This window comes from Phyllopteryx taeniolatus, chromosome 4 (genome assembly GCF_024500385.1).
Source record: "Phyllopteryx taeniolatus isolate TA_2022b chromosome 4, UOR_Ptae_1.2, whole genome shotgun sequence".
In the NCBI taxonomy this organism is placed as follows: domain Eukaryota; kingdom Metazoa; phylum Chordata; class Actinopteri; order Syngnathiformes; family Syngnathidae; genus Phyllopteryx; species Phyllopteryx taeniolatus.
In genome coordinates, this window is record NC_084505.1 from 29,206,590 (window position 1) to 29,230,658 (window position 24,069).

General features: G+C 43.7%; 1 protein-coding gene across 8 annotated transcripts in view; it reads right to left on the minus strand.

Annotated features, from left to right (window-relative positions):
* The window catches only part of kdm4c (lysine (K)-specific demethylase 4C), a 30,106-nt gene that overhangs the window by 5,766 nt on the left and 271 nt on the right, over positions 1-24,069 (minus strand). For 3 of the 8 annotated variants that reach the window (XM_061771410.1, XM_061771406.1, XM_061771411.1), the window contains exons 2-17: positions 21,580-21,746; positions 21,330-21,505; positions 20,737-20,851; positions 19,633-19,826; positions 14,303-14,352; positions 13,858-13,961; positions 13,473-13,610; positions 12,150-12,343; positions 11,757-11,995; positions 9,642-11,623; positions 9,439-9,550; positions 8,366-8,547; positions 6,557-6,800; positions 4,243-4,319; positions 3,856-3,911; positions 3,633-3,741 (exon numbers count right to left, since the gene is read on the minus strand). In XM_061771410.1, coding sequence (XP_061627394.1) covers positions 3,633-3,741; positions 3,856-3,911; positions 4,243-4,319; positions 6,557-6,800; positions 8,366-8,547; positions 9,439-9,550; positions 9,642-11,623; positions 11,757-11,995; positions 12,150-12,343; positions 13,473-13,610; positions 13,858-13,961; positions 14,303-14,352; positions 19,633-19,826; positions 20,737-20,851; positions 21,330-21,505; positions 21,580-21,723 — 4,116 coding nt within the window. In that variant the 5' untranslated portion in view covers positions 21,724-21,746. Of the gene's footprint in view, positions 1-3,632; positions 3,749-3,855; positions 3,912-4,242; positions 4,320-6,556; positions 6,801-8,365; positions 8,548-9,438; positions 9,551-9,641; positions 11,624-11,756; positions 11,996-12,149; positions 12,344-13,472; positions 13,611-13,857; positions 13,962-14,302; positions 14,353-19,632; positions 19,827-20,736; positions 20,852-21,329; positions 21,506-21,579; positions 21,747-21,953; positions 24,049-24,069 lie in introns of those variants that run through there. The other 5 variants (XM_061771407.1, XM_061771408.1, XM_061771409.1 and 2 more) reach the window with 5 other exon arrangements.

Here is a 24,069-nt window from a genome sequence, read left to right on the forward strand (position 1 = left end):
AGAAAAAACAAATTAAAAGACAATAAAGTGAGTCAGCTTGTGGTCGTGCCTTGAATCGCTAACGTCATTTTAAACCACAGTGTACATAAACAAATGGATGAGAAGAGAGCCAAGCGGCAATGCTGTCCACACAAATGTCTTGTTCCAGCGTTACGATCGAAGGAAAGCCCCAAATAAGAGCAATCAGATGACATCATCTGAGGTCGCCACAACCATCCGGCACAGCAGTGTTTATGCTATGTTTATGCACACACACGCTACCACCATGCATCTGTGCACAAACACACTCGCACCTACTGGCCACTTTCGCTCACTAAACAGCAGATCAAGTCCAAACCCGTCGCTGTGGTGTTTCCGCTCTCCACAAATCATCCGCTCTCCCACTAAGGAGGAAAAAATGACGACATTCTCCCATTATAGCCCTACTGGCTGCCTCTGCTTGCATGCATCCCTTCCCAGTCCATTTAAGGCCCACTTGCTGTGTCTCGAGGTGCAGTTTCACATCCCTTGTAATGTCATTTAGTCAATAAATTATTTCCAAGGAACCCTTATATAAATATGCATGTGGAGATTAAATGAAAGATACCATATACATATACATATATATATATATATATATATATATATATATATATATATAGCCTATGAAGAGGTCAGGAGGATTGATGAGGTCAAATGGGAATTAATTGGCTAATCGATATGTAAACGTGGCTTCGCTAATGATGCATCACATCATGTTATCAAATTCCTGGAGCTATATGATCAGTGGGAATGGTCTGCATGGTCTTTAAATAGGACATGAAAATGCAAAATGGTGAAAACATTACAGAAGATTGCTCAACCTCTAATTGGTTTAAAATTATAAATGGCTGGCCACCAGTCCAGGATATACCCCGATTTATGCACAAAGTCAGCCCACCCACGACCCAAACGAAGATGAGCACTATCGAAAATGGATGGACGAAAGGATTCATCTGTTCAGGGGTCAAACTGTCACCATCGTTACCTTAACTAACTAACTGTACAGGCAGTGTATGAAGTTAACTAAATTAAACTAAGATAACAAAAGCAATGAATAACATGGGGCCTAATTTACCATTTACAAAAGAAATTCCCTAAGATCCCAAATTGCAGGCGCTAAATCATGTGGTCACTAACAGCTTGCGCGCACTGTTGGCAGTAGGTGTAAAAGTGGTGTCTATCGGCAAGTTTTCAAAAAGGGTTTTACGCTTACGGTCGCTCTGATGTTTTCACCATGGAACATTTGGGAGAGCACTGCAAGCGCAAAATGAAGTTTGAAGTGATAGAATTGGAAGTGCTGGTGGAAGAGGCAGCAAACAAACATAAAAGAAATCAATAACCTCTCCAGCGGGGTCGGCTCTGCTTTTACAGCTATCGCCTGAGGATCAGGAGGTATTAAATACAGAAAGAAAACTAAAAAGTCGTTTTTTGCTTGTTTAAAGGTAGTCCAAACGATTACATGAATGCTTTATATAAAATGTTAACCTTTCTGCATTTCTCTTATTAATGTGGTCTCCTTTGCTTTGCACATTTATTTCTGAACTGAAGGACGTTCACTGCGTGCTTGCTTGATGACTAACTTGGCCTACATTTCCTCAGGCCTTTTCCCACACCTCCTCCATTATGGACGGTGATGCACTGACGCGCTGGCCGGAGCAACTCGTCTATCTATTGAAGCCAGCGTGACGAGATTGGAACAGGCATGCAACCAATGATGTGTCTTCATGTTTGTGTATGAGCAGATGTGTATCTGTGCGAAGTAATTGTTGAAAAAACAACGTGCATGAGACCACAAAGTAGTGTGAGAGCATTAACATTATTTTATTTTTTTAGCATCCACATATGACGCTAACTCACTGTGCGCAATGCTTGTGCCTCTCTGGGGTGTATTCGGGTGCCTGTGTTGAGCCATGCGTTAAGAACATTCCCACAGTAAATTATGGATGTGTGCGGGTGCGCTCCTGTGAGTGTGTGTTGTGTTATAGTAAATTATGAATGTGGTGGGGTGCGACAGGGGCAACGGGTCCAAGTGCTGGCCTCAAAACACGTGGAGGATGTAGAATGAACAGGCTGAACAAAAGAAGAAGGTTATAACATCCCTAATTTCACTCAATTTAAAGAAATATGTCGTGATACAGCGTCACAAGAACAGCTTCGTGTTCGTGGTACATACACTTGGTCTTTCCAAAGTGTACGTTCACGCTCAGAAAAATCCGGCTTACTCATTTGGCTGTCATCGCCATGGCGACTCAAGACCACAGACTATCTTACTTGTGTTTGTTTGCACAAGCATTGGCGCAAACACTACAGTTCCTTTATTATTGTTTTTTTCATTATATCATGGTCTCACCACTGGGCGGTATGGCAGGAAATTAAGCAGATTTAGTTGATCTTCTTTTTTCATTCTAGTGTGAGACACACTGTCGCGTTGTGTGGGCACAGCTAGCGTCAGTGCCAACAATACTGTTTTGTTGTTTATATTGCTTGGGCTCACTTTTAGCAAGCACCTAAAATGATCAGACAATGTTTAATTTAAGATGTCATAATGCTGAAAGGTTTTAAGTAAGAAACTGTGAATAAACAAGTAAAAACTGCTTCACTGCTATATTTTTAGCCAATTTCCACATTTCAAAAATATATATAATACACAGTAGTATAATTGTGGCGGCACGGTGAGCGACTGGTTAGAGCGTCTGCCTCACAGTTCTTAGGATCGGGGTTCAAATCTCGGCCCCGCCTGTGTGGAGTTTGCATGTTCTCCCCGTGCTTGCGTGGGTTTCCTCCCACATCCCCAAAACATGCATGGTTGGTTAATTGACAATTCTAAATTGCCCGTAGGTGTGAATGTGAGTGCGAATGGTTGTTTGTTTGTATGTGTCCTGCGATTGGCTGGCAACCAGTTCAGGGTGTACCCCGCCTCCTACCCGATGATAGCTGGGATAGGCTCCAGCAAGCCGCAAACCCTAATGAGGAGAAGCGGCTCAGAAAATGGATGGCTGGATAGTATAATTGTACATTATAATTTGTATAGCAGAACATGTCCAATGACATTACTTACTGCCTTACGTGAGCTGAATTTATTTTGTGTGATGAATGAATGTGAATGTGTTTATGTGAACAGAGATTTAGCATTTGTCTATTATTGTACAGTTGTACTTACAACCTTAAGCTGATCATTATACACGATAATACTTCCTTTTAAGACTCTAATCCAAGGTGAAATGAGCAGGCAGGGTTCATCTTGGTTATCCACTTGAGCTGAGGAAGGACCTCACCACTACATTTCTTTGTCTTGAGCTATCATGGCGCCTGGAGCACAGGGCTAACTATGGTGGCAACATGTCAAGTCTGCTGAGACGCACTGAGACTCTCTCATTAAGCAAACACACACATAGGAGATGCAAGCACACCCACACACACTTACGGACATTTGCACTAACACAAGCCCCGCTTGCACTACCAGTGGTTAATTATCTCGCTTTGATTGAGGCCATGTTCGTCTCACATCGTTAATTGGAGCCGTGAACACTTCATTAATTAGAGCAAGCCTGTCCTTAAAGACCTGGGGAATTCTAGCACTGGATCTACGTATGCGCGGGAGAGCTCCTCACCAGTTTGTATCGCTGCATGGGGATCCTACTCGTGTCAATGGGACCCCGCTCGGCTTCCTTGCTGAACCTCGCCTCTGGCAGTGCTACTGCACACATGATGTGGGCCCATCTACACACAACACACACACAAATGAATACACCGGTGTGATTAAGACATTCAAACGTGCTCTGGGGATCAGAGATGAGTTTGTTGAACTAATCACAGAACCAAAGCTTGTCTCACTTGTCATTTCGGGTTTTCTTCAGTGCTCCGCCTCTGAGGTTACACAAACAGCATTCCTGAGGACAGAGACGAGAAAGCAAAAGAAGGTTTTAACTAGGATGCTTTCATGTGTGGCTCTGAGTCTGGTTCATGGGAAATGATTTCATGCTGAAAGGGATTCACTTTCAAAAAGTTCCAAGAGTTAGCTTCTTTTCTTCAGCTCATACCAAAAAGGTGCACTCACGGTTATTTAAGCTTATTTTGTCAGGTAGCCCCCAAAATAAACAACTTGCAATGTCTTTGTGAGAGGACAGGTGAGCATTATGACAAAGGGTTTAGAAATCTCAATTAATAAGCTAAAAAAAAACAATCAATTGTCAGCAAAGTGTTACTGTTAAATGTGCTTACCGCTGTAAAGATGGCCTCTGCACAGCGATCGCAAGACCACTGGTCGCTGGCGTCATCTGCTGCAACACCATAGCAACCTAAAGGAAGACAGAATTAGTCACACTTGAGCTCCAAAATATACAACCCACATAATATTTAATGACCCAATGTTCCTCTAAAAGGCTGTTCAACTATGAATATGTTATTTCAGGGGATTTCCCGGAAGACTCCCCACAACTTGCAGTCGGTTAAGGACAACAATGTCGTGCCACAATGTTGACTATAATACTCCCTGACAGCTAAATTCCCTCAAATGTTTTTAAAACATGACACTCAAGAGATGGCTGTTGTGATACAGCAGTAACTCAAAATAATGTGACTTTCTAATTCCCTTTTGGCTCTTTTCTCTTTTCAGTGTCTGCACTTTCTTATGCTCCTGACAAACTCACTTTCCTGTTTTAAAGTGGAAAATGGAGAAGGAAAGAAATAATAATCTACTTTAAAGTGCAGCTATGTGAGTCTTTTACAAAGAACAAAACACTTGATAGAGAATAGGAAACCAATTGCCAGACACATTGATAGAAGGAAAATAAGACTGTTACCCAAGACTTTGAACAGGTATTAATTAAATTAAATTATGCAAAGAAAGCAAAGCATGGCAGCCTTAGGGAACTATGGATCGAAAGTGTGCGAATGTCGGTGCAGTTAAGGCAACAATATGTGGTCATTTCACCTTTAAATAACAGCATCAGGATGGACTCGTTCCCCCTGTCGCACCCCACCACAGTCATAATTTACTATAACACATACCTTTGGGATGGCAAATTGACTTGTAATAAGGATATTATGCAGCTGTACACATCGATACTTGTAATGGACATGAAGTTCTACTGTGACTGTAACTTTACTGTAAGTCGAGGAGAGTAAAAAAAAAAAAAGACTTGCAATGTATACACACAACAACACGGGGAAAAGAAAAAAAAAAAACTCTCGGCACCCTTGTTGGTTGACTGATGTATTTGTGATGTATATATCAGAGTTCTTTGCATCCCCTCAACCCAAACTCCTTGCCGCAACTGCATGCGAGACAATAGGCTTCCATTGATGCAGCTTGGTCTTTTTTAACCCATATGGCACGGCTGGCTGACACAGCAAAGACACAAACAATATGAAAGCAGCCACTTTGCGTGAATTGTTGTCTGTCTGGTTAGACACAGCAGAACAAATGTGTCATGAAACAAAATACGTGTCAGCGGTCTAAAAGAAGAAAAATATTTTGGATATAAAAGTGAGGCGAATGTGATTCTATTCAAAGCAAGCGGCTGCTTAAAATTCAAAATCACCAGGAAGGATATGGACATTCAAGCTATGAGGGAGACTTTTTATTTGCAATAAACAAAGCTTAGTGTATGACTGTATGTCTCGGTTCTTTTCCTCTGCTATCCATCACCAAACCAAGCATAACGTCCAATTTCAACTCTCTTTCCTTCCCAGCGATCAAGTAACAACAGAGAGCGACATATACTTCCACCCAAGCTTACAGATGGTCTTGAAACCAAACTTGTGGTATGGTCATCAGCGTCAAATGGCACAGACTGCAATCCCACTCTGCAACCACGCACATGTAGAGTAACTTAACGTGTCGCACACAGTGTGCAGTGGTTAGCTGCAAACAGGCACACCGCATAAATAACACCTACACCCTCTAGGATAAAACATGAAGGGATCAACACTGGTGGCATGGCAGGGATTGAAAGCGACTTAAGGATAAGCTATGTCATTTTCGAGGTAAGGGGGATTTCTAGGCTGCGGACGAACATTTTGGGATCTTAAAAGTGTGTGTGTTCGTGCATGTGCCGACCAAATAAGGGCTTAAGATTTTGGAAGAATGTGTGTGAACTGGATGGCAGTTAAAAGTGTGTGAATGAAGGATTTGAATATGTATCGGGTACACAGACATCGGGTACGGAGAGACTCTGAAGGTTTCCCACAGTGGGTCTGAAGGCTTCTGGATCTGACTTGGAGCTTTTGAGCAGGAAGTATGTGAGGCGTAGACAGAGGATGCACCCTCGTTCCGTTGACTAGGGAAATAATATACTTTAAATCCTCGAAGAGGGGGTGGAATTTTCAGAAGAAATGACTCAAGAGCTTAAACCCACTGACCCTCTAAGAAGCACAAGATGGAGAAACCAAATCACAATGTCTCCCAGTGGAGTAGGTGGCAAACAAACTGTGAAGTCTTGAAATTATTAACTGTACTTGCAGCACCCACGTCTACCTGAGACTTTGCAGCGCCCTCCCTCAGATTATACTATCTGAATTGGATGATACATACTTGCGTGTACTTGAAGGCAGCATCCCTGGCAGGAAAGCAGAGGGGAGGTGCCATCGTCGTGCAGCAGAGGGTTGGTGGGAGTCGGAGGGCAGTTTTGCTCACGGAAGAAAAAGCAGATTTCTGGGATCAGGGGCTTGGATTTCCTCGGACCCCGGTAACAATTCGCGGAACCCTCCTTAGGAGAGGAAGAGGCTGATGTGTCTCCTGCAGTTTTTGGGCTACTACCCTCTGCTTTGTCTTCCCCCTAGGATAGGAAACCAGCTTGTGACATTCCTCATTTCAACAAAGTAGTGGATAATAACATGTTTCCTCTCCATCCTTGCAATAAAATGTTATTTTAGCAGGTGGCAAATAATGGGAATGATTCCTCATTGAGATAATTATAAGATCAAAACAATGTGATTACCATCACTCATGATGACTAAGATGCAAAATATGATTCAGACAGTCGCCATTTGAGTTGTGGCTTATTATCTGGAAAAAGGACAATACATTAATTCTGCGTCAACTGAAAGATTTGACAAATAGGGCGGAACGGTGGACGACTGGTGAGCACATCTGCCCCGCAATTCTGAGGACCCGGGTTCAAATCCGGCCTCACATGTTCTCCCCGTGCCTGCGTGGGTTTTCTCAGGGTACTCTGTTTTCTTCCCACATCCGAAAAACATGCGTGGTAGGTTTATTGAAGACTAAATTGCCCGTAGGTGTGAATGGTTGTTTGTCTATATGTGCCCTGCAATTGCTGGTGACCAGTTCAGGATGTAACCCGCCTCTCGCCCGGAGTTAGCTGAGATAGGCTCCAGCACACCCGCGACCCTAGTGAGGATAAGCGGTACGGAAAATGGATGGACTTGACAATTAACCCATTTGATTGGCATGAATCATCTTAACAAGTCAGACTTATATTTTCTCAAACCTCATTATACCAAGATAACATGAAGTGCATTAACAGTTTTTTGCAGCAGCCTTTCACAAACGACACTAATAACTACAAACTTAGGTATCAGTGTACCATATTTGACAAGTTTGGCCTACACTTTAATAAGACGGGTGTGGATGAATTACTCGCTACATGCGTCCTCCACGCCGCTCCTCAATTAAAAGCTTGCATTGGTGCCACCACGTGGCTGTAATTTGCTTTACGAGGACATCTGCTACCACCACTTGTCTTACTAGACACGTCATTCATTCTGACCCATTTGGTTTAAAGATACATTACCATACTAGAATGATTCAAATGGTTTTTAAATCTATTTATAAATAAATAAAAACCTCTTCTCTAATAAATGCCTGGTACTCTCTGTGGTTGAGTAAATACAGTACACGCCCCAAAGTCATTGAGAAATACTGTACTTACTGTACTGTCGAAGTAGAAAGTATGGTGTGACAATTCATGATGCATTTTTGGCAAGTGTGAGTCCAAGGGCAAGAAGCAAACTCTTTTATGTTGGTCTACTTAATAGTACTAAAACAATTTAAAACTGATTCCAATAAGTAGTGTGTTGATGATTAGACGTAGTGTGTATTATGTATTAGATGTGTTTATAAAAAAACAACAAAAAAAACACACTAACTTCCTGTGCGAAATAAATGCCCCCTGAATGGGGCTTTTGGGGTGAAACCATTAAGTCTGACACAAAGTGATCCATGTGTATTGATTTCTCTATTACCAACTAAGTGACTAAAGGTGAAAGAACAGCAATATTTAAGGTGTGGTAATGCATAGTGGCCATCTTGCAATCAATGCATATGATAATGGACTCACACATGCATCAAGAGGACATATTTTCAGGCAGACCACCAGCTCACCTGATAGTAGGGCATAAAAAGTGTGCACACGGCACAATATGGCTCCATGTTGGCAGCATGAGCGTTGTACTCCCTCTCCGCTATGAAGCAGCTCTTCCTGTTCTGCCACAGGTAGATCAGCGGCCTCGCCCACGCTTCACTCTCAGGCTCATCCTCCTCATCTGCTTCGGGGGGATCGAGGTCTGGAAACATGGACATCGATCATCGTGTGCGTAATTATCTATTCAGTTTAAGCCTGTGACTTCTTATTTAAAAAAAATTAAAAAGTCAAAACGGTCTTGCTGCTACGTCACATCCACTCCGTCACTTAAGCTGCTAGACAAAATGACAAAAAGCTTCCATTGTCATCGTAAAACAGACCTGTCAGTTGTGGTAATGCCATGGAAATATTGTTGCGCAGGGGTAAACAGCGAAGATGGAGCCTAAATGACTGATCCTAAAACAGTAACATGGAGATGAAGGATGTGATTGTGTGTGCATACGTGCATCCACAGTTGATCATCTAGGGCCCTCCGGCTTCTGAACCATGAAAACAAATGGAGTGTATATCACAAGGGTATTTTATTATAATGGGACACAGAGGTAAATCATTTTTGCTTAATGCACACATTGACGTCAGAGGGATCATTTGGGGGGGGACATAAAATTTGAAAAATGAGGAGAGGCAAGCAGGGAAATGGTTTAGTGGTTGTAAAAAGCAGCACAAATGCTACCTGGCATTACTTTGATTTCTTGTTCATTGCATTAAGACAAAGTCTATCCACAACTGAGGTAATTTTCTTGATAGCCTCACGACCTAAACAAAGGAAATGGTGTGCGCTATTATGTTGCTGATGTTGAATAATGATTTTGGTCATCAAATCCAACTTGTCTTCCGGCTCACTGCAATGAACCAAAGAAGCCAAATGATTATGGTTTCTGGCTTGGTACCACCTGCTGTGCAACACAAACCACACATACTGGATGAGACTAGCTCTTGGCATACAAGTCACTGTCTGATTCTTTTGAAAGCAAAACCTCAACAGAACCTCTCAACGAACCATATGTGCGTGCGTTTGTGTGTGCGTACTGACCATCATCACTGGCAGCCTGCTGTTTGACGGCAGTGGGTACAGCTCTGGCAGTGGGTTTCCTGAGTGGGTGACGCCAGCTCTTTGTGGTTCTCTTTACTGACAGAGCAGGGTACTGGCATGAACAGGAAGGCGGATGGGAATCAGTAAGAATACACAATTTTGTGTAAGAGGACATAAAGGGGACGGCTTGATAAAACACTCACAGCACAAACCTCCCCAGGTTCCAAGGCTGATTCATCATACTCGTAGTTACTTAAATCACTTTCATCCTCATCAGATGAGTCACTGCTGTCCTCCCCATTGGTACTGCTTTCCTGCTCTTCATCCTCAAAATCGGACTCCTCTTCCTCCAGGTCAGAAATCCCATCCTGCTCACCTACACTCATTAGCGAAGGTAAAACTGCACCTACAGGGGACTGTATCCGTCTTTCTAGCACCCTGCTTGAAGCGAGGGGCTCATCGGATTCCCCTTCATCTCCACAAAACTCCACATCCTCAGCGGCAGTGACTGAAAGTAGTGAGGTGGGCTCAAGCTGAGCCCAAGTAAGAGGTCCAGCGTCCCCGTCTTGGCTCTCACGTAGTTCTTCTCCAGGGTCCTCCAGATGTGTGACCTCTTTGCACTGGGGTTCCGTCCACACAGTGTATGGTATGGGGTCATGGGTGAAGTCACAGGGGGGATCTGGTTGGAGGCTTTGGATGAGCACAGCAGGGCTCTGGGAGTTGAAGTTCCTCCAAATACTGCTGGAGTCATATTTGGGCTCCGTGTGTGGACTCTGGGAAGTACAGTGTGAACGAGAGTTGAGTTCTAAATCTGAATAACGGTGCTGTGGGATTGAAGAGGACGGACGTTTATTGGTTGAGGAATCAGGCCCAAGAGGGCCAACGCTGCTTTGACTCGATGCAATTTGAGCTTGCTCTTTATCACTTGTTGCTAACTCCGCTAAGCTGGAATGTTGTTCTATTTGGAGTGCAACGCTCCGACATAGCCGGTAGGAGACCTCCCTCTCTCCAATATTTCCAACCACTTTGTGATTTTCTGCCCCTAGTTCAGACATTACAACATTTCTGTGTACAATATCAGATGTTTTGTGGATGTCATTGCCAGATACATGAGCCACATCAATTTCTAGCCTTGGATCTGCTGTGCTTTGAAAATGATCTGCAGAATGTAAATGCCAGTCATGGATTTGTTCTGTACAGGAAGATTCTTTGGGAATCCTTGATTCAGTCGCTTCCTGTTTCATTCCAAGGGAGGATGGCGCACCTCCTGGCATCTCCCGTTGGAGCACAGGTGCAAACTGGTGGGAGTATGTGCAAGATTTTGACATGGCAGGTAGCCCATCATCAGCTGGGGTGAGGGAGGGCATCTCTTGGGTCAGTACAGGAGGTAGAGGACTGATCCCAAATGTATCTGCTGGCTCTGGAGTGAGGTGTGGCATATCCGCTGCACTACTTTGCAGCAATGGGGGAAAAACACTTTGCTCACAACTGCTGTTTTCCAAGACACAGTCATGTCCTGGAGAGGAAGGAGGGACACATGATGTGCAACTACCTCCCTCTACTGGCTTCGGGTCTGTATCATAATCTACTTCTGCAGTGCATTGCGGGTAGATATGTTTTTGGTCAAAAGTGATTGATTCCTCTGGTTTAACAAATGAGTTTGCACAAATTCCAGATGCGTTGTCCATGCTGCTGTTAGTGTTTGCTTCTGGGCTTGAAGTGTTTCCTGTACTCAATAAGTTTGTTGTCTGAGCATCAGAATCAAAAGGACACAAGCCCATCTCTGTCTCAATGGAGGTGCTTGTTGTGTGTGAAGAGGAGGTGTGTGTGGTGGTCTCCATGGGAGTGTCCATGGCAGAACAGTCCTGAGAATGTAAGAGGTCTTGAGGTTCAGGAGGGCAACACGCTGACGTGTTCCTTCCTAGCTGCATTTGAGATGGCTCAGACCAATCTCTGAGTCCTTCAGGAGTCCTATCATTGCTCTCAGGCCTTGAGGGTTCTTGAGGGTCACTATGAGTGTCAGTCTCTGCCTTCGAGTTGTGCTTTGCTGAGGAGGCAGGGGACGGGCAGGAACTGGACTGAGAGTTTCGGAGATCCATGTTCGGGAAACTCAAAGTGTTGCTCTCTACTCGGTTTACTTTGACCACACACATCTGTCTGCAGCGACCTGTAGATGCATAGCAGGCTGCATAAAATGAATCGGCAATGATGTCACTAGACACACTTTTTCAACATAAAGGAAAATAAATACAATGCCACATTGGAAACTTAGTACTATGATACCCAAAATTTAAAACAGCTAATATAAAAAGTCTTACCAGAAAGCTGAAGAGAGTTCTGGCTTTGTCGGGTCTCCCTTTTTCCATGTTTCTCCTCCCCTTCCTCCTCCTCTGCCTTTTCTGACGTGCACGGCGTTTCTTCGAGAGACCGTCGCACTTTGGGCCCAGGCGGACCACACAGGCCTTTCCTCTTGCTGCTGCACAGAGCACTGTCATCTAGGCCAACAGGCTCCTCCGTGGTTCTGAGACGTTTTAAACGCATTCGAGAATGGCTGCTGCTGAACGAGCAAAGAAAACAACATTTAAGAGGAGACGCGAGATAAAAACATGCAGTTGTACCATGCACTAAAATGTGATAAGTAATAAATATACAACATTAAAAAAACACCATCACGCAAATACCGAAGGTAACAGTGAAAAGAGGAACAATACCTTTTATTGGAGGATTTTGTCCTGGAGCGCCTGTGCAACCAGCTTTGCAACTCAGGTGTTGTACTGGGAGTAGCCAGTGTGTGGTCGATGGGCGCAGAATCTTTGCCCAGCATCCAATTGGCATAGCGGTCAGGCTGAAACCTCTTTACAAAAGGCTCCATGGATATTTTGACCATATCCTTACTGCAAGTACACTACAGGTGAGAAAAGAAGGACATACATTAATTTTGCCTAAGATAACATTTAAAACGGACATTTAAAAAAAAAAAAAAAAAACACTGTATCCAACTGTAACTATTGTACTAATTCTATCAAGGGAGTCGGCAGTTCGTTACTGAAGAAAGATGGATTGCATAAACGTGCAACCAGCGATCAGCATCTGAAAGCGCGTAGTATAGAATATCCCCTCAGCATTTCCGGCAGACAGCTTCAATCCACCCCTATCGGTAAGGTAACTTTTGAAAATGGTCGGCTGCGGGACTGCCTGATGCTTCGATTTTGACGTGTTTCACTCAAAGTCTAGGCCTCGAAAATTAGCCAACAGCAATCGACAATGCCATAATAAAAGCTGCTATTACGTTCAACTCCCCTGTTCATGTGGTCATATTTTTTGTGTTTAAATTGAATGAAAGAGAATTAATTAGAATACTTTTTGTATATTTTTAGAGCTAAAATAAATACAGATTACGGCATCATCATCTCTTTTTACGAACGAAATAATCCCTAATCAACAGAATTGATTGACTGCAAAAAAATTGCTCCTTGAAATTCTAAAGTTGATCCTCAAATAAAGCCATTGATGAGCAAAATTGCTCCTAAAAGAAAATAAGTCATTTCAAAACTTGAGCGCAAACACATGCGGTGAAAACACACCATAACCTTCGCAAAAAACTCCTCCCCATCAGTCGACAGTATCACTTGAACATGCTTCCTTGACGCGCTACTTTTCTAGTAGGCTTTGGCGACATCTTGTGGCATCTTCGCGTATTATAGAAAGCACACAAAACAAATGTAAATAGGTGAGATCTTCAGGGAATAGCTGATGGGTTCCACAGACAGAAACGTGAATAGGTGAATGTATTAAAAGTAAGCCGCAACTAAGAGGGGATTCACTGTACAATAAAATATAAAATAAAATATAAAATAGTTATTTGTATTGATCTTTTAAATATTTATCATTTATAGTGCAATTGTACAAATAACAGCCATTTCTGAATAAGCACTCTCCCTCCCAGAGACTTTATGAGTAGATGCATCAATTGTGTTGAAACGTGATACGTATAAACTACTGCAGTACTATGGTAATCACAGTTAATCTGATACCTGTGTAGCGTTCTTGCCATATTCTATCCATCGTATGGTTGCAAAATTGGTTGATTCAGCACAATTGAAACCATGATTGAAGCCGGCGTGGTAGCCGTAAGGGAAGGTGATCATGAACTCTCCAGCCTCCTGTGTAATCTGAAAGTTTGCATTTGAGAGTGGGAAATAGTAAGACGTGTGCAAGAATACACAGTGCTGTGTATTTTTTATGATCAATGAAAGGAAATAATAAATACAAGAATGAAAGTAAGCCACTGCCGATATCTGCACTCTGTACAAAATAGGCACGGCTCATTTCAGTGGCAGGAAAAGCTGTTTTCTTAAAGTTCATAAATAATGAGAATTTTAATGGCAAGAAAGGAGTGGCACGGAAATTCATTTTCACCTTATCAAAGGGAATGCCATACTTCTTCAGTACAAAGGGTGAGATTAGAGTCATCTTGTGACGGAGAAAAGCCTCACATCCCTTGAAGCTATTCGGAAAGAAACCTGATAACACACAGAAATGCACGCAAAAATTTAAGGGACTTTTCTCAATACAGAAATAAATGTAAAAAAAAAAAACAGATGGTGTAATATTTTAAGACGCTTACAATTTAAATTGACATTTGGATTTCAGAGCAGCTACATTTTGGTGATTTTTTTTTTCTTTTTTTCTTTTTTTTTTTTTTATAAATAGGAATAAGCCAATGTCTTTCCAAAATGACCCAAACTTCAATCACGAGTGTTTTTCTTTCTTTCAATGTATAAATATAGTGAAACTGTTATTCAATCTTTACTCAATTACCTTTGACACTTAATCTATAAGGAGAATCCAAATAAAAATTTACCAGTAGCCAAACGTTCCAGTCTTTTCCCATGCTCTGGAGGGATGGCATACCTGTTAGGCGAAAGAGAGAGAGAGAGAGAGAATGACAAAGTTGTGATTTAAAAAAAAAAATGTAGATTGTTATCGCTTGCTGTAACAGGAGAAAGAGGTATTGCAAATTAAAGACTGCCATCTAGTGGAAAGCAAAAGAGAAAACGCGGGAAGAATAACCTCACATTCGCCTCTAATTTTAGGGTTGCGCCGTCTAAAAATGCATCAAGTGAGAACGTATGGAGGGAGTAGGGCATAATTCTAAAATATTAACACCCCCCCTTGGAGATGTGTTGGCTATTCAGCATCGTATGACTTAACATAGACGTGACACAATAAACTCAGTACAGGTATAATTGGATAAAATGTAAAGAGGCTCTTGTGAGGGATGCATCTTTATTTAAGATGCCCCATCCTGGGGTCATGCAGTGTGTTGGGGGGGTTTGACACCGATCCTGCACAGTTGGAAGTAGAGCATATTGCTCTAATGAGCGGCTGCTCACAATACGCTCCGGGGCAAGGAAAGACAGACATGCTGACAAAGAAATACAAATAAAAATGTACAAATACAGTGTTCCCTCTAAACGTCATCTTTAATTTGAGTATAGGTGTTACATGAGTACAATTGATTTGATTAGTTACCAACTTAATGCTGAAGATAATGCTCATTTTTGACTGATACTGTTAAGAGACATTCATTTACCAATGTTAATTATTGCTGTTATTATTATTATTATTATTATATTATTTTGCATTGGTGGAGAAATGCACTGCAACATACCTAATGTACCTAATGAAGTCTCCACTGAGTTGGTATACGATCACTTATTGCAGGCAGCCACCTCAAAAGTAATCAATCAAACACTAGGTGAGCAAAGCCCAGCACCAAATCAGGTTAACAGGTATATCTATACAAGTTACAAGAAGATGGACTATTAAATTTACAATAAAATAAATGTACAAAAAATAGCAGGGAAAGCCATAAATGAAAAAAACTGAAGTTTTTTTTTGAAGGCTGTGGTGTCCTTGAGCAAGACACTGATACCCCGAAATGCTCCCCGGGCGCTTCAGCTGCCCCCTGCTCCAGTGTGTTCCACTAACATGTGTATGTGTTCACTGTGATGGGTTAAATGCAGAGAAGAAATTTTGTGTGCGTGTATGTTCATGACAATAAAAGGTGATTCTTCTTCTTCTTCTTCATTATCTGCTTAATCTATCTCTTCTCCCTGTACCCTCACTCTTTCCCCACCACCCCTCTCATTCATGCACATATATTCTGTTTTACTTCGGCTAATCTTCATTCCTCTCTTTTCCAATGCATGCCTCCATCTTTCTAACTGTACCTCCACCTGCTCCCTGCTTTCACTGCAGATCACAATGTTATCTGCAAACATCATGGTCCACGGGGATTCCAGTCTAACCTCATCTGTCAGCCTATCCATCACCACTGCAAAAAGGAAAGGGCTCAGGGCTGATCCCTGATGCAGTCCCACCTCCACCTTAAATTCGTCTGTCACACCTACAGCACACCTCACCGCTGTTCTGCTGCCCACGTACATGTCCTGTATTATTCTAACATACTTCTCTGCCACCCCAGACTTCCACATGCAGTACCACAGTTCCTCTCTGGGTACTCTGTCATAGGCTTTCTCTTGATCTACAAAGACACAACGTAGTGTCTGACCTTCTCTGTACTTTTCCATCAACATCCTCAAGGCAAATAATGCATCTGTGGTACTCTTTCTGGGCATGAAACCATACTGTTGCTCGCAAATACTCACTTCAGTCCTGAGTCTAGCCTCCACTACTCTTTCCCATAACTTCATTGTGTGGCTCATCAACTTTATTCCTCTATAGTTCCCACAGCTCTGCACATCACCCTTGTTCTTGAAACTGGGCACCAGCACACTTTTCCTCCATTCCTCAGGCATCTTCTCACGCTCTAGAATTCTATTGAACAAGCTGGTGAAAAACTCCACAGCCACCTCTCCTAGATGCTTCCATACCTCCACAGGAATGTCATCAGGACCAACTGCCTTTCCATTTTTCATCTTCTTAAATGCCTTTCTAACTTCACCCTTACTAATCATTGCCACTTCCTGGTCCACCACACTTGCCTCTTCTACTCTCCCTTCTCTCTCATTTTCCTCATTCATCAACTCCTCGAAGTATTGTTTCCATCTAGCTAGCACACTGCTGGCACCAGTCAACATATTTCCATCTCTATCCTTAATCATCCTAACCAGCTGCACATCCTTCCCATCTCTATCCCTCTGTCTGGCCAACCTGTATAGATCCTTTTCTCCTTCTTTAGTGTCCAACCTGGCATACATGTCATCATAAGCCTCTTGTTTGGCCTTTGCCACCTCTACCTTTGCCCTATGTCGCATCCCAATGTATTCCTTTCGCCTCTCCTCGGTCCTCTCAGTGTCCCACTTCTTCTTAGCCAACCTTTTTCCTTGGATGATTTCCTGTACTGTGAGGTTCCACCACCAAGCCTCCTTCTCTCCTTTCCTGCCAGAAGATACACCAAGTACCGTATTTTCACAACCATAAGGTGCACCGAAAAGTCTTAAATGTTCTCCAAAATGGACGGGGCACCTCATAATGCGGCGCGCCTTATGTGTGCACTGAGTTCCAACATCTATAAATGCTGTTGTGTGATGAGCACTCCGCTTGACTTTTTTAAAATTTATTTTTTATTTTTTTTGCCCGCTTGACTGACTGGGAGCATTTCCTGCCGACACGCTGCTTATACAGAGGAAAAGCGGACATGGCTTTAGGACAGCATGCGGACGTAAAGGGGAAAGGGTGCGTGAAGGAGGACGCTAAAGCCACGCCCCCAGCAGGTATATAGCGCTGGGGTGTGTATTGTGCAAAACAACATCGGTTTGGCTAAGGACCTCCCCGAAAATGGCACCTACGAAGAGATACGCTTATGAAGCACAGTTTAAACTGCAAGCTGTCAGTTACATGCAGGAACATGGGAATCGAACAGCCGCGACAGAATTCAAGATCAATGAATCCATGGTTCGCAAGTGGAGGAAGCCAAGTCAAGAAGACGAAGCTGAGTTTCCGCGGAAACAAGGCAAGGTGGCCTGAGTTGGAAGACCAACTCGAGCAATGGATTTATGAGCAAAGAACAGCCGGTAGAAGCGTCTCTACAGTCACCATTCGACCGAGTGCAATAATGCTTGCAGAAGAAATGAAAATCGAACATTTTCAAGGAGGTCCGTCTTGGTGCTTTAGTTTTATGAAACGGCGCCATTTATCCATCCGGGCAAGGGCTACCGTGGCGCAGCAACTTCCAGCAGATTACAAGGAAAAGCTGGCGTGGGAGCGATGGATGACAGATGGCGAACACAGCTTTACTAAGACTGGGAGGCAACGCCTGGCGAGTTACGCCACCATATGTGAATGGATTGTGGATGCTTGGGCTAAGGTATCTGCTTTGATGTTGTCCGAGCTTTTGCGAAAGCCAGCATCATTGCTGAACAGCCCCCCGGCAACGAGACTAACTCCGACAATGACGAGAGGGAACCCGGCGTGTTTGATAGAGAACTTGCCCAGCTGTTCATTTCGGACACAGAACATGAGGACTTTGAGGGATTTGTGGATGATGATTGATCAAAAAATAACGTGAGTACATTGTTAAATACTTCAATAAAGTATAACCAAACTCAGTTTTGCTCCCACTGCCTTTTTAAAAACATTGTTTTAGCGTGCAGGCATGCTACCGTATGTTTTAAGATAGCGTATGTTTTAAGCTAGCGTATGTTTTAAGATAGCGTATGTTTTACCATGCCTGCGCCCAATAATGCGGTGCACCTTATGTATGTGTTAAATACAGAAATAGACCCCGTAACTGAGACTGCGCCTTTTAATACGGTGCGCCTTATGGTCGTGAAAATACGGTACTCTCCTGCCCGCCTCTCTGATCACCTTGGCTGCAGTGGTCCAGTCTTCTGGAAGCTCCTCCTGTCCACCGAGAGCCTGTCTCACCTCTTCCCGAAAAGCTGCACAACACTCGTCCTGTCTTAGCTTCCACCACGTGGTTCTCTGCTCTGCCTTTGTCTTCCTAAACTTCCTCCCCACCACCAGAGTCATCTTACACACCACCATCCTATGCTGTCTAGCCACACTCTCCCCTACCGCTACCTTAGTCGGTAAACTCCTTCAGATTACATCGTCTGCACAAGATGTAATCCACCTGCGTGCTTCCCCCTCCGCTCTTGTAGGTCACCCTATGTTCCTGCCTCTTCTGGAAAAAAGTGTTCACTACAGCCATGTCCATCCTTTTTGCAAAGTCTACCACCATCTGTCCCTCCAAGTTCCTTTCCTGGACAAGTTCCTTTCCTGGATGCCGTATTTACCCATCACTTCTTCATCACCCCTATTTCCTTCATCAACATGTCAATTACAATCTGCACCAATCACGACTCTCTCTCTGTCTGGGATGCTCAGAACTACTTCGTCTAGCTCCTTCCAGAATTTCTCTTTGACCTCTAGGTCACATCCTACCTGTGGGGCATAGCCACTAATCACATTATACATAACACCCTCAATTTCAAGATTCAGCCTCATCACTCGATCTGATACTCTTTTCACCTCCAAGACATTCTTAGCCAACTCTTCTTTTCAAACAACCCTGACTCCATTTCTCTTCCCATCTACACCATGGTCAAATAATTTAAACCCTGCCCCTAAACTTCTAGCCTTAATGCCTTTCCGCCTGGTCTCCTGGACACACAATATATCAACCTTTCTCCTAATCATCATGTCCACCAACTTCTGTGATTTTCCTGTCATAGTCCCAACATTCAAATTCAGTTCTCGGCTCTGTGCTTTCCTCTTCTCTTTCTGCCAAAGAACCCACCACCTCCACCAATCCACCTCTTCTTGACGGTTGCTTGACGGCGCCGGTGGCGGACGTTGTGAACCCAAACCACGACCAATCCGGTATGGAATTCTCTAGATGAACGCTCATATTTGTTTGGCAAAGTTTTCAGCCGGATGCCCTTCCTGACGCAACCCTCTGCATTTATCCGGGCTTGGGACCGGCCTACAGTTTGCACTGGCTTGTGCCCCCCGTAGGGCTGCATTCCCAATTTTATTTACTTGACAGAATTAAATAAGCATTTGCTATGTTCGAAAAATTACCCTGAAAGATGAATAATAATAAAAAACGAGCATTGTGGCCACTTTCTTGTAAATGTTGTGATATTGCTTCACTACATGGCATTCTGATCTACAAAGTGCTCTTATACTTGTCTATCCACTACACATAAAGCACCCACTAACCAGGACTTGGGCTCTCCAAAGTGAAGGTAGTTGATGCTGTACAGATCCATATCTTCTGTGTGCCAGGAGAAGGTTGTTTTCCACATGCCAAAGTAGAGATATGGCGTGTTGACCCCCTGGATGGACACACCACAGTCCTCCTCGATGACGTCCAAGATTGAGTTCAGGTGACCAATGTTCCATTCCTCGACATCCTACGAATTAAACAAAGTGAGACTGCTTTTAGAAGATTTAAGGTCTAAAAAAATACAAATAAAAAGTGTCGCCTCCTAGCCGTGGGACCAGAGTTTGCAATATTGCGTTGATTCTGTATTACAATGTTACAGTGGAATCTCTGGGATTTCCTTGCGGTTGTTCAGAATTCAAACCTTTTTGAGTAAAGTACGGTTGATTTGAACCTTGTGAAGCGTGACATCTCATGACACATCGTTTTGCTTCGTTTTTCTGTGGCTTTTCACAACTTATTCTAAAAGAAGGCATCACAGTGCACTCGTGGTTAGCAAGTCTCCCTCATTGTCGAGAGATTTTGGGTTCAAATCTTGGCTCGGGCCGTCCTGTGTGGAGTTTGCTTCTGTAGCAACATCCCCCCCCCAAAAAAAAATGCATGTTAGGTTAATTAAAGCCCACAGGTGTGAATCTAAGTGTGAAATGTGTTTGTCTGTATGTGCGCCGCGACTGGCTGGTGATCAGTTCAGGCCAGGGTGCACCCCGCCTCTCGTGCAAAGTCAGCTGGAATAGGCATCACCTCACTCGTGACCCTGAGGAGGCCAAGCGTTATAGAAAATGGATGTATGGATTCCAAAAAAATAAATAAATAAATAAAAAAAGTGAGCAGTCTCAACAAGGTTTATAAGAACGTGTGAAATTATATGGAGTAAGCGAACTCACAATCGTTTAACATTTTACAATGCTTAACTTGTTTTTTTGCATGTCATATCTTCGAAGCCACATCCGCAACATGAATCACCTTTGCATTACAACTTCATTATTTCTCATTAAAAGTTAAGGCTTTAGGAGTGTTTTATTGCCTGTACATTTAAATCTTCATTCATATTTACAATCGTATTAAGCATACGCATTTCTCTTTCCAATAATTCCACCAACCTCGTCGTAGAGGCTGCCGCCGACATCAGCACCATATATGGGCGAAACGAACGTGAGGTTCTTCCAGTACTTCCGCTCGAGATCTTCATAGTTCAGGTAACGAGGCGTACAGTACCTGTGGAAAAGAGAACTTTAACTGGGAACACAACGATCATACAGTAAAACCTTCACCTCCAGCAGCTTTGTTGGAAACACTTGGGCAAATCGACACCATGCGTTTACTTACGCTATTGACGACAAGAAGACGACCATAAAAAAATATATCTAATCTCCACTCCAAGAAATCTCAACTGCTAAAAATAGCACAATGTATGTAACTTCTTGACATAAAATGTCATCAAATTAACGTTTGAACAAGCATGCTGAGACCATGCAAAGCAGGCCTCAGCTGAGATTTTAGGCAGAACCTGGGCGTGGCGATGTTCTTGTGGGACAGCGGACCAATGACTATGTCTTAGGAGGAATCTATTGTCAATTTGTCAGCATGGGCAATTCTTGCCCAGCATGGGCAATTCTTGCCCATTTTTAGGGGTGCTGAAGCTAAGTCCTAAACCTCTGATCCTAGAATCGCCCCTCATTGCCAGCATACTCACATGTCGCTATTAGCTAGTCGCCTGAACTCCTGCACACTGAGTGGCTTCTTCTGAATGTTGTACTGCGTGAAAAGGCCCGACTGGCCGGCCATCATCTGCTGGATGGGAGCGTCAATCATCAAATCGTCGATGTCATCATAGGTACGACGAGGCTTCCAGCCTTTAGGAGGAATCACCTGGAGGAACAAAGAGAGGAATAGTCAACTGTTGCTTTTGGGAACAAGAATAGGAAATGCGCAAGTCTTCCTACCTTGGCCAGACCTGCGCGCTGTGCGCCCTGAGACTCCATATAAACTAGATACTTGTTGAAGTCCTTGAACTCCTCCATTGTGGGCCTGAAGGTCATAATCTTGCAGGTGGGGTTTGCAGGGGTGTACACCTCTGCTCCCGCCATCCTGGCGCCTCATCAGCTGGAACCTGGGTTTAAAATTACAACAACTTCATTAAACGGTAAACTTTAATTCTTTTAATATGATGAAAAACACAGCTTCCCAGTCAGCCGTGAGAATAACAGCTGCGTAAACAGTCGCCAAAACAAAGATTAGAGAAAATCTTCAACTTTGGCAAAATAAAAAAGAAGATTTTAAGCAATAAGTATACCCACACCTGCTCGGCGCCTCTCACCGTGGGCAACTCCAGAGCCAGAGTGGAAGAGAGTCCAACCCCTCTCGAGAGGACTGGTACCAGAGCCCAAGCTGTGCGTGAAGGCGAGTCCGACTATATCTAGTCGGAACTTCTCGACCTCACACACCAGCTCGGGCTCCTTCCCTGCCAGAGAGGTGACATTCCACGTCCCTCGAGCCAGCTTCAGTAGCCGGGGATCGGATCGCCAAGGTCCCCGCCTTCGGGCACCGCCCAGCTCACACTGCACCCAACCCCTATGGCCCCTCCCACAGGTGGTGAGCCCACGGGAAGGGGGACCCACGTTACCCTTTCGGGCTGTGCCCGGCAGGGCCCCATGGGTGCAGGCCCGGCCACCGGGCGCTCGCCTTCGAGCCCCACCTCCAGGCCTGGCTCCAGAGGGGAGCCCCGGTGACCCGCATCCGGGCAAGTGAAAATGCGATACAATATTTTTTCTCATCATAGGGGTCTTTGGATCCTTGAATCTTGTATTAAGTTTTATTGAACGTTACAGTATTTCAATATTTGTCATAACGGTGGTACTAGGAAAGCCAAGTATTTTTTTAAGTGATACTTGGTGTAAACAGTTGTGAACCCCTGATATAAGGGAACCACAAGAAGGAGCAATCGTTATTTGTTTTTTGTTTAAGTTTATGCTCTTCTCGTCAATCACAGGGAACATTTGGACAAACAACACATTCACACTCACATCTCGTCACACCGATGGATAACTTAAAAGTCGTCAATTAAGCTAACATGCATGTTTTTGGACTGTAGGAGGAAAGCGCAGAATCCGCACAAAGAAGTGGCGAAAATGCAAATTCCACACGAGAAAGCAGAGACTTGAACCTCGAACCCCTAGGTCTGTGAGGCAGACGTGCTAACCATTACAACACTGTGATGCTGTTACATTCTAATTAAATCATCTTCTATTCATCATCAATTTTGTAGCTATTTATTTTCTAATGCCCAGACACAGGCCCTGATATTCTCATAAAAGTTCAATATAAAAATCATGTGCACATTTCGCTTTTGGTACTACTACACAGGAGGTGAATCTTGACAGGATGGGGTACATATGCAATTTCCATTTTCACCACAGGGTGGAAGTGGAGACACCAAATAAAGTGGATTGACGTCTCAAATCCTTTCATGATGTCAACCGGGACCCTCTCCCGATTTGTCCCATTCGCCCATCCCACTCCCCAAAGTGAATTCAACCCCACGACAAACAAAGAAACACGACGGCCCGTTTGCAACGTCTGTGATTTTTCAACGTCTCGCCTCGCATTGTAACGGGAGACGTGCTTACGTAACACATCTTCAAGCCGAACCGATCTCTTATCTGAATACGATGAACTGTTGCTACTTTTTATGTTTACATCTCTCGCCATTGTCCCACTCACAACGTGTTCACCCTTTTCAAAGCTTGCATCAGCTCAGTCGACACATCGGTCGTTAAAACAAGTCAATCAGGTCACATAACGTAACGAGCGTAACTAAGTCCCGTTTGTCATTAAACTTGTATGTATAAGTTAACGTGAACAAAGTGTCATCGACGCGTCTCATCTTTGTTGTCTGCTCGGCTAGCTGCCTAGCCTACGTTTTGTTTTGATTCCTAGCAATGGCTGAGCGAATAGCCCAGCTCGCTAGCTCATCAAAGAACACTTTGGCTTCATTCGAAACATTGTTTGCGTTTACTGGCAAACACTCAGCAGGAGTCGCGTGGCTGCTTGAAAAAAAAAGAGAGAGAGAGAAAGAAAAAACAAGGAAAACAGAGAAACACTTAGCCAGCCACTCGTTTTGCTAACTTGTGAGAGCACAACCGAGCGGGGGTTTAAATGTCCCACCACGCAAGCTGGCTACTAGTACACAGCACAGGCCCGCAACTACTAGCACTCTTTGCCACCTCGTGTAGCGCGAGTGATTCCGTTTCTCGACACCAACTCTGCTGCAGTCTTTGCCACAGTTGCCTGGCAAATGAGGAGACGGAAGGAGGGCTCGCAAAGCCAGAAGCCCAAGTGCCATTAGCCCGTGCCAACTTATCTGGCTAGCCATGCTAGCGCTTAGCTGCTTGGGGAAAAGCAGTCACGAAACGCACAAAGCTTGCGGAAATAGA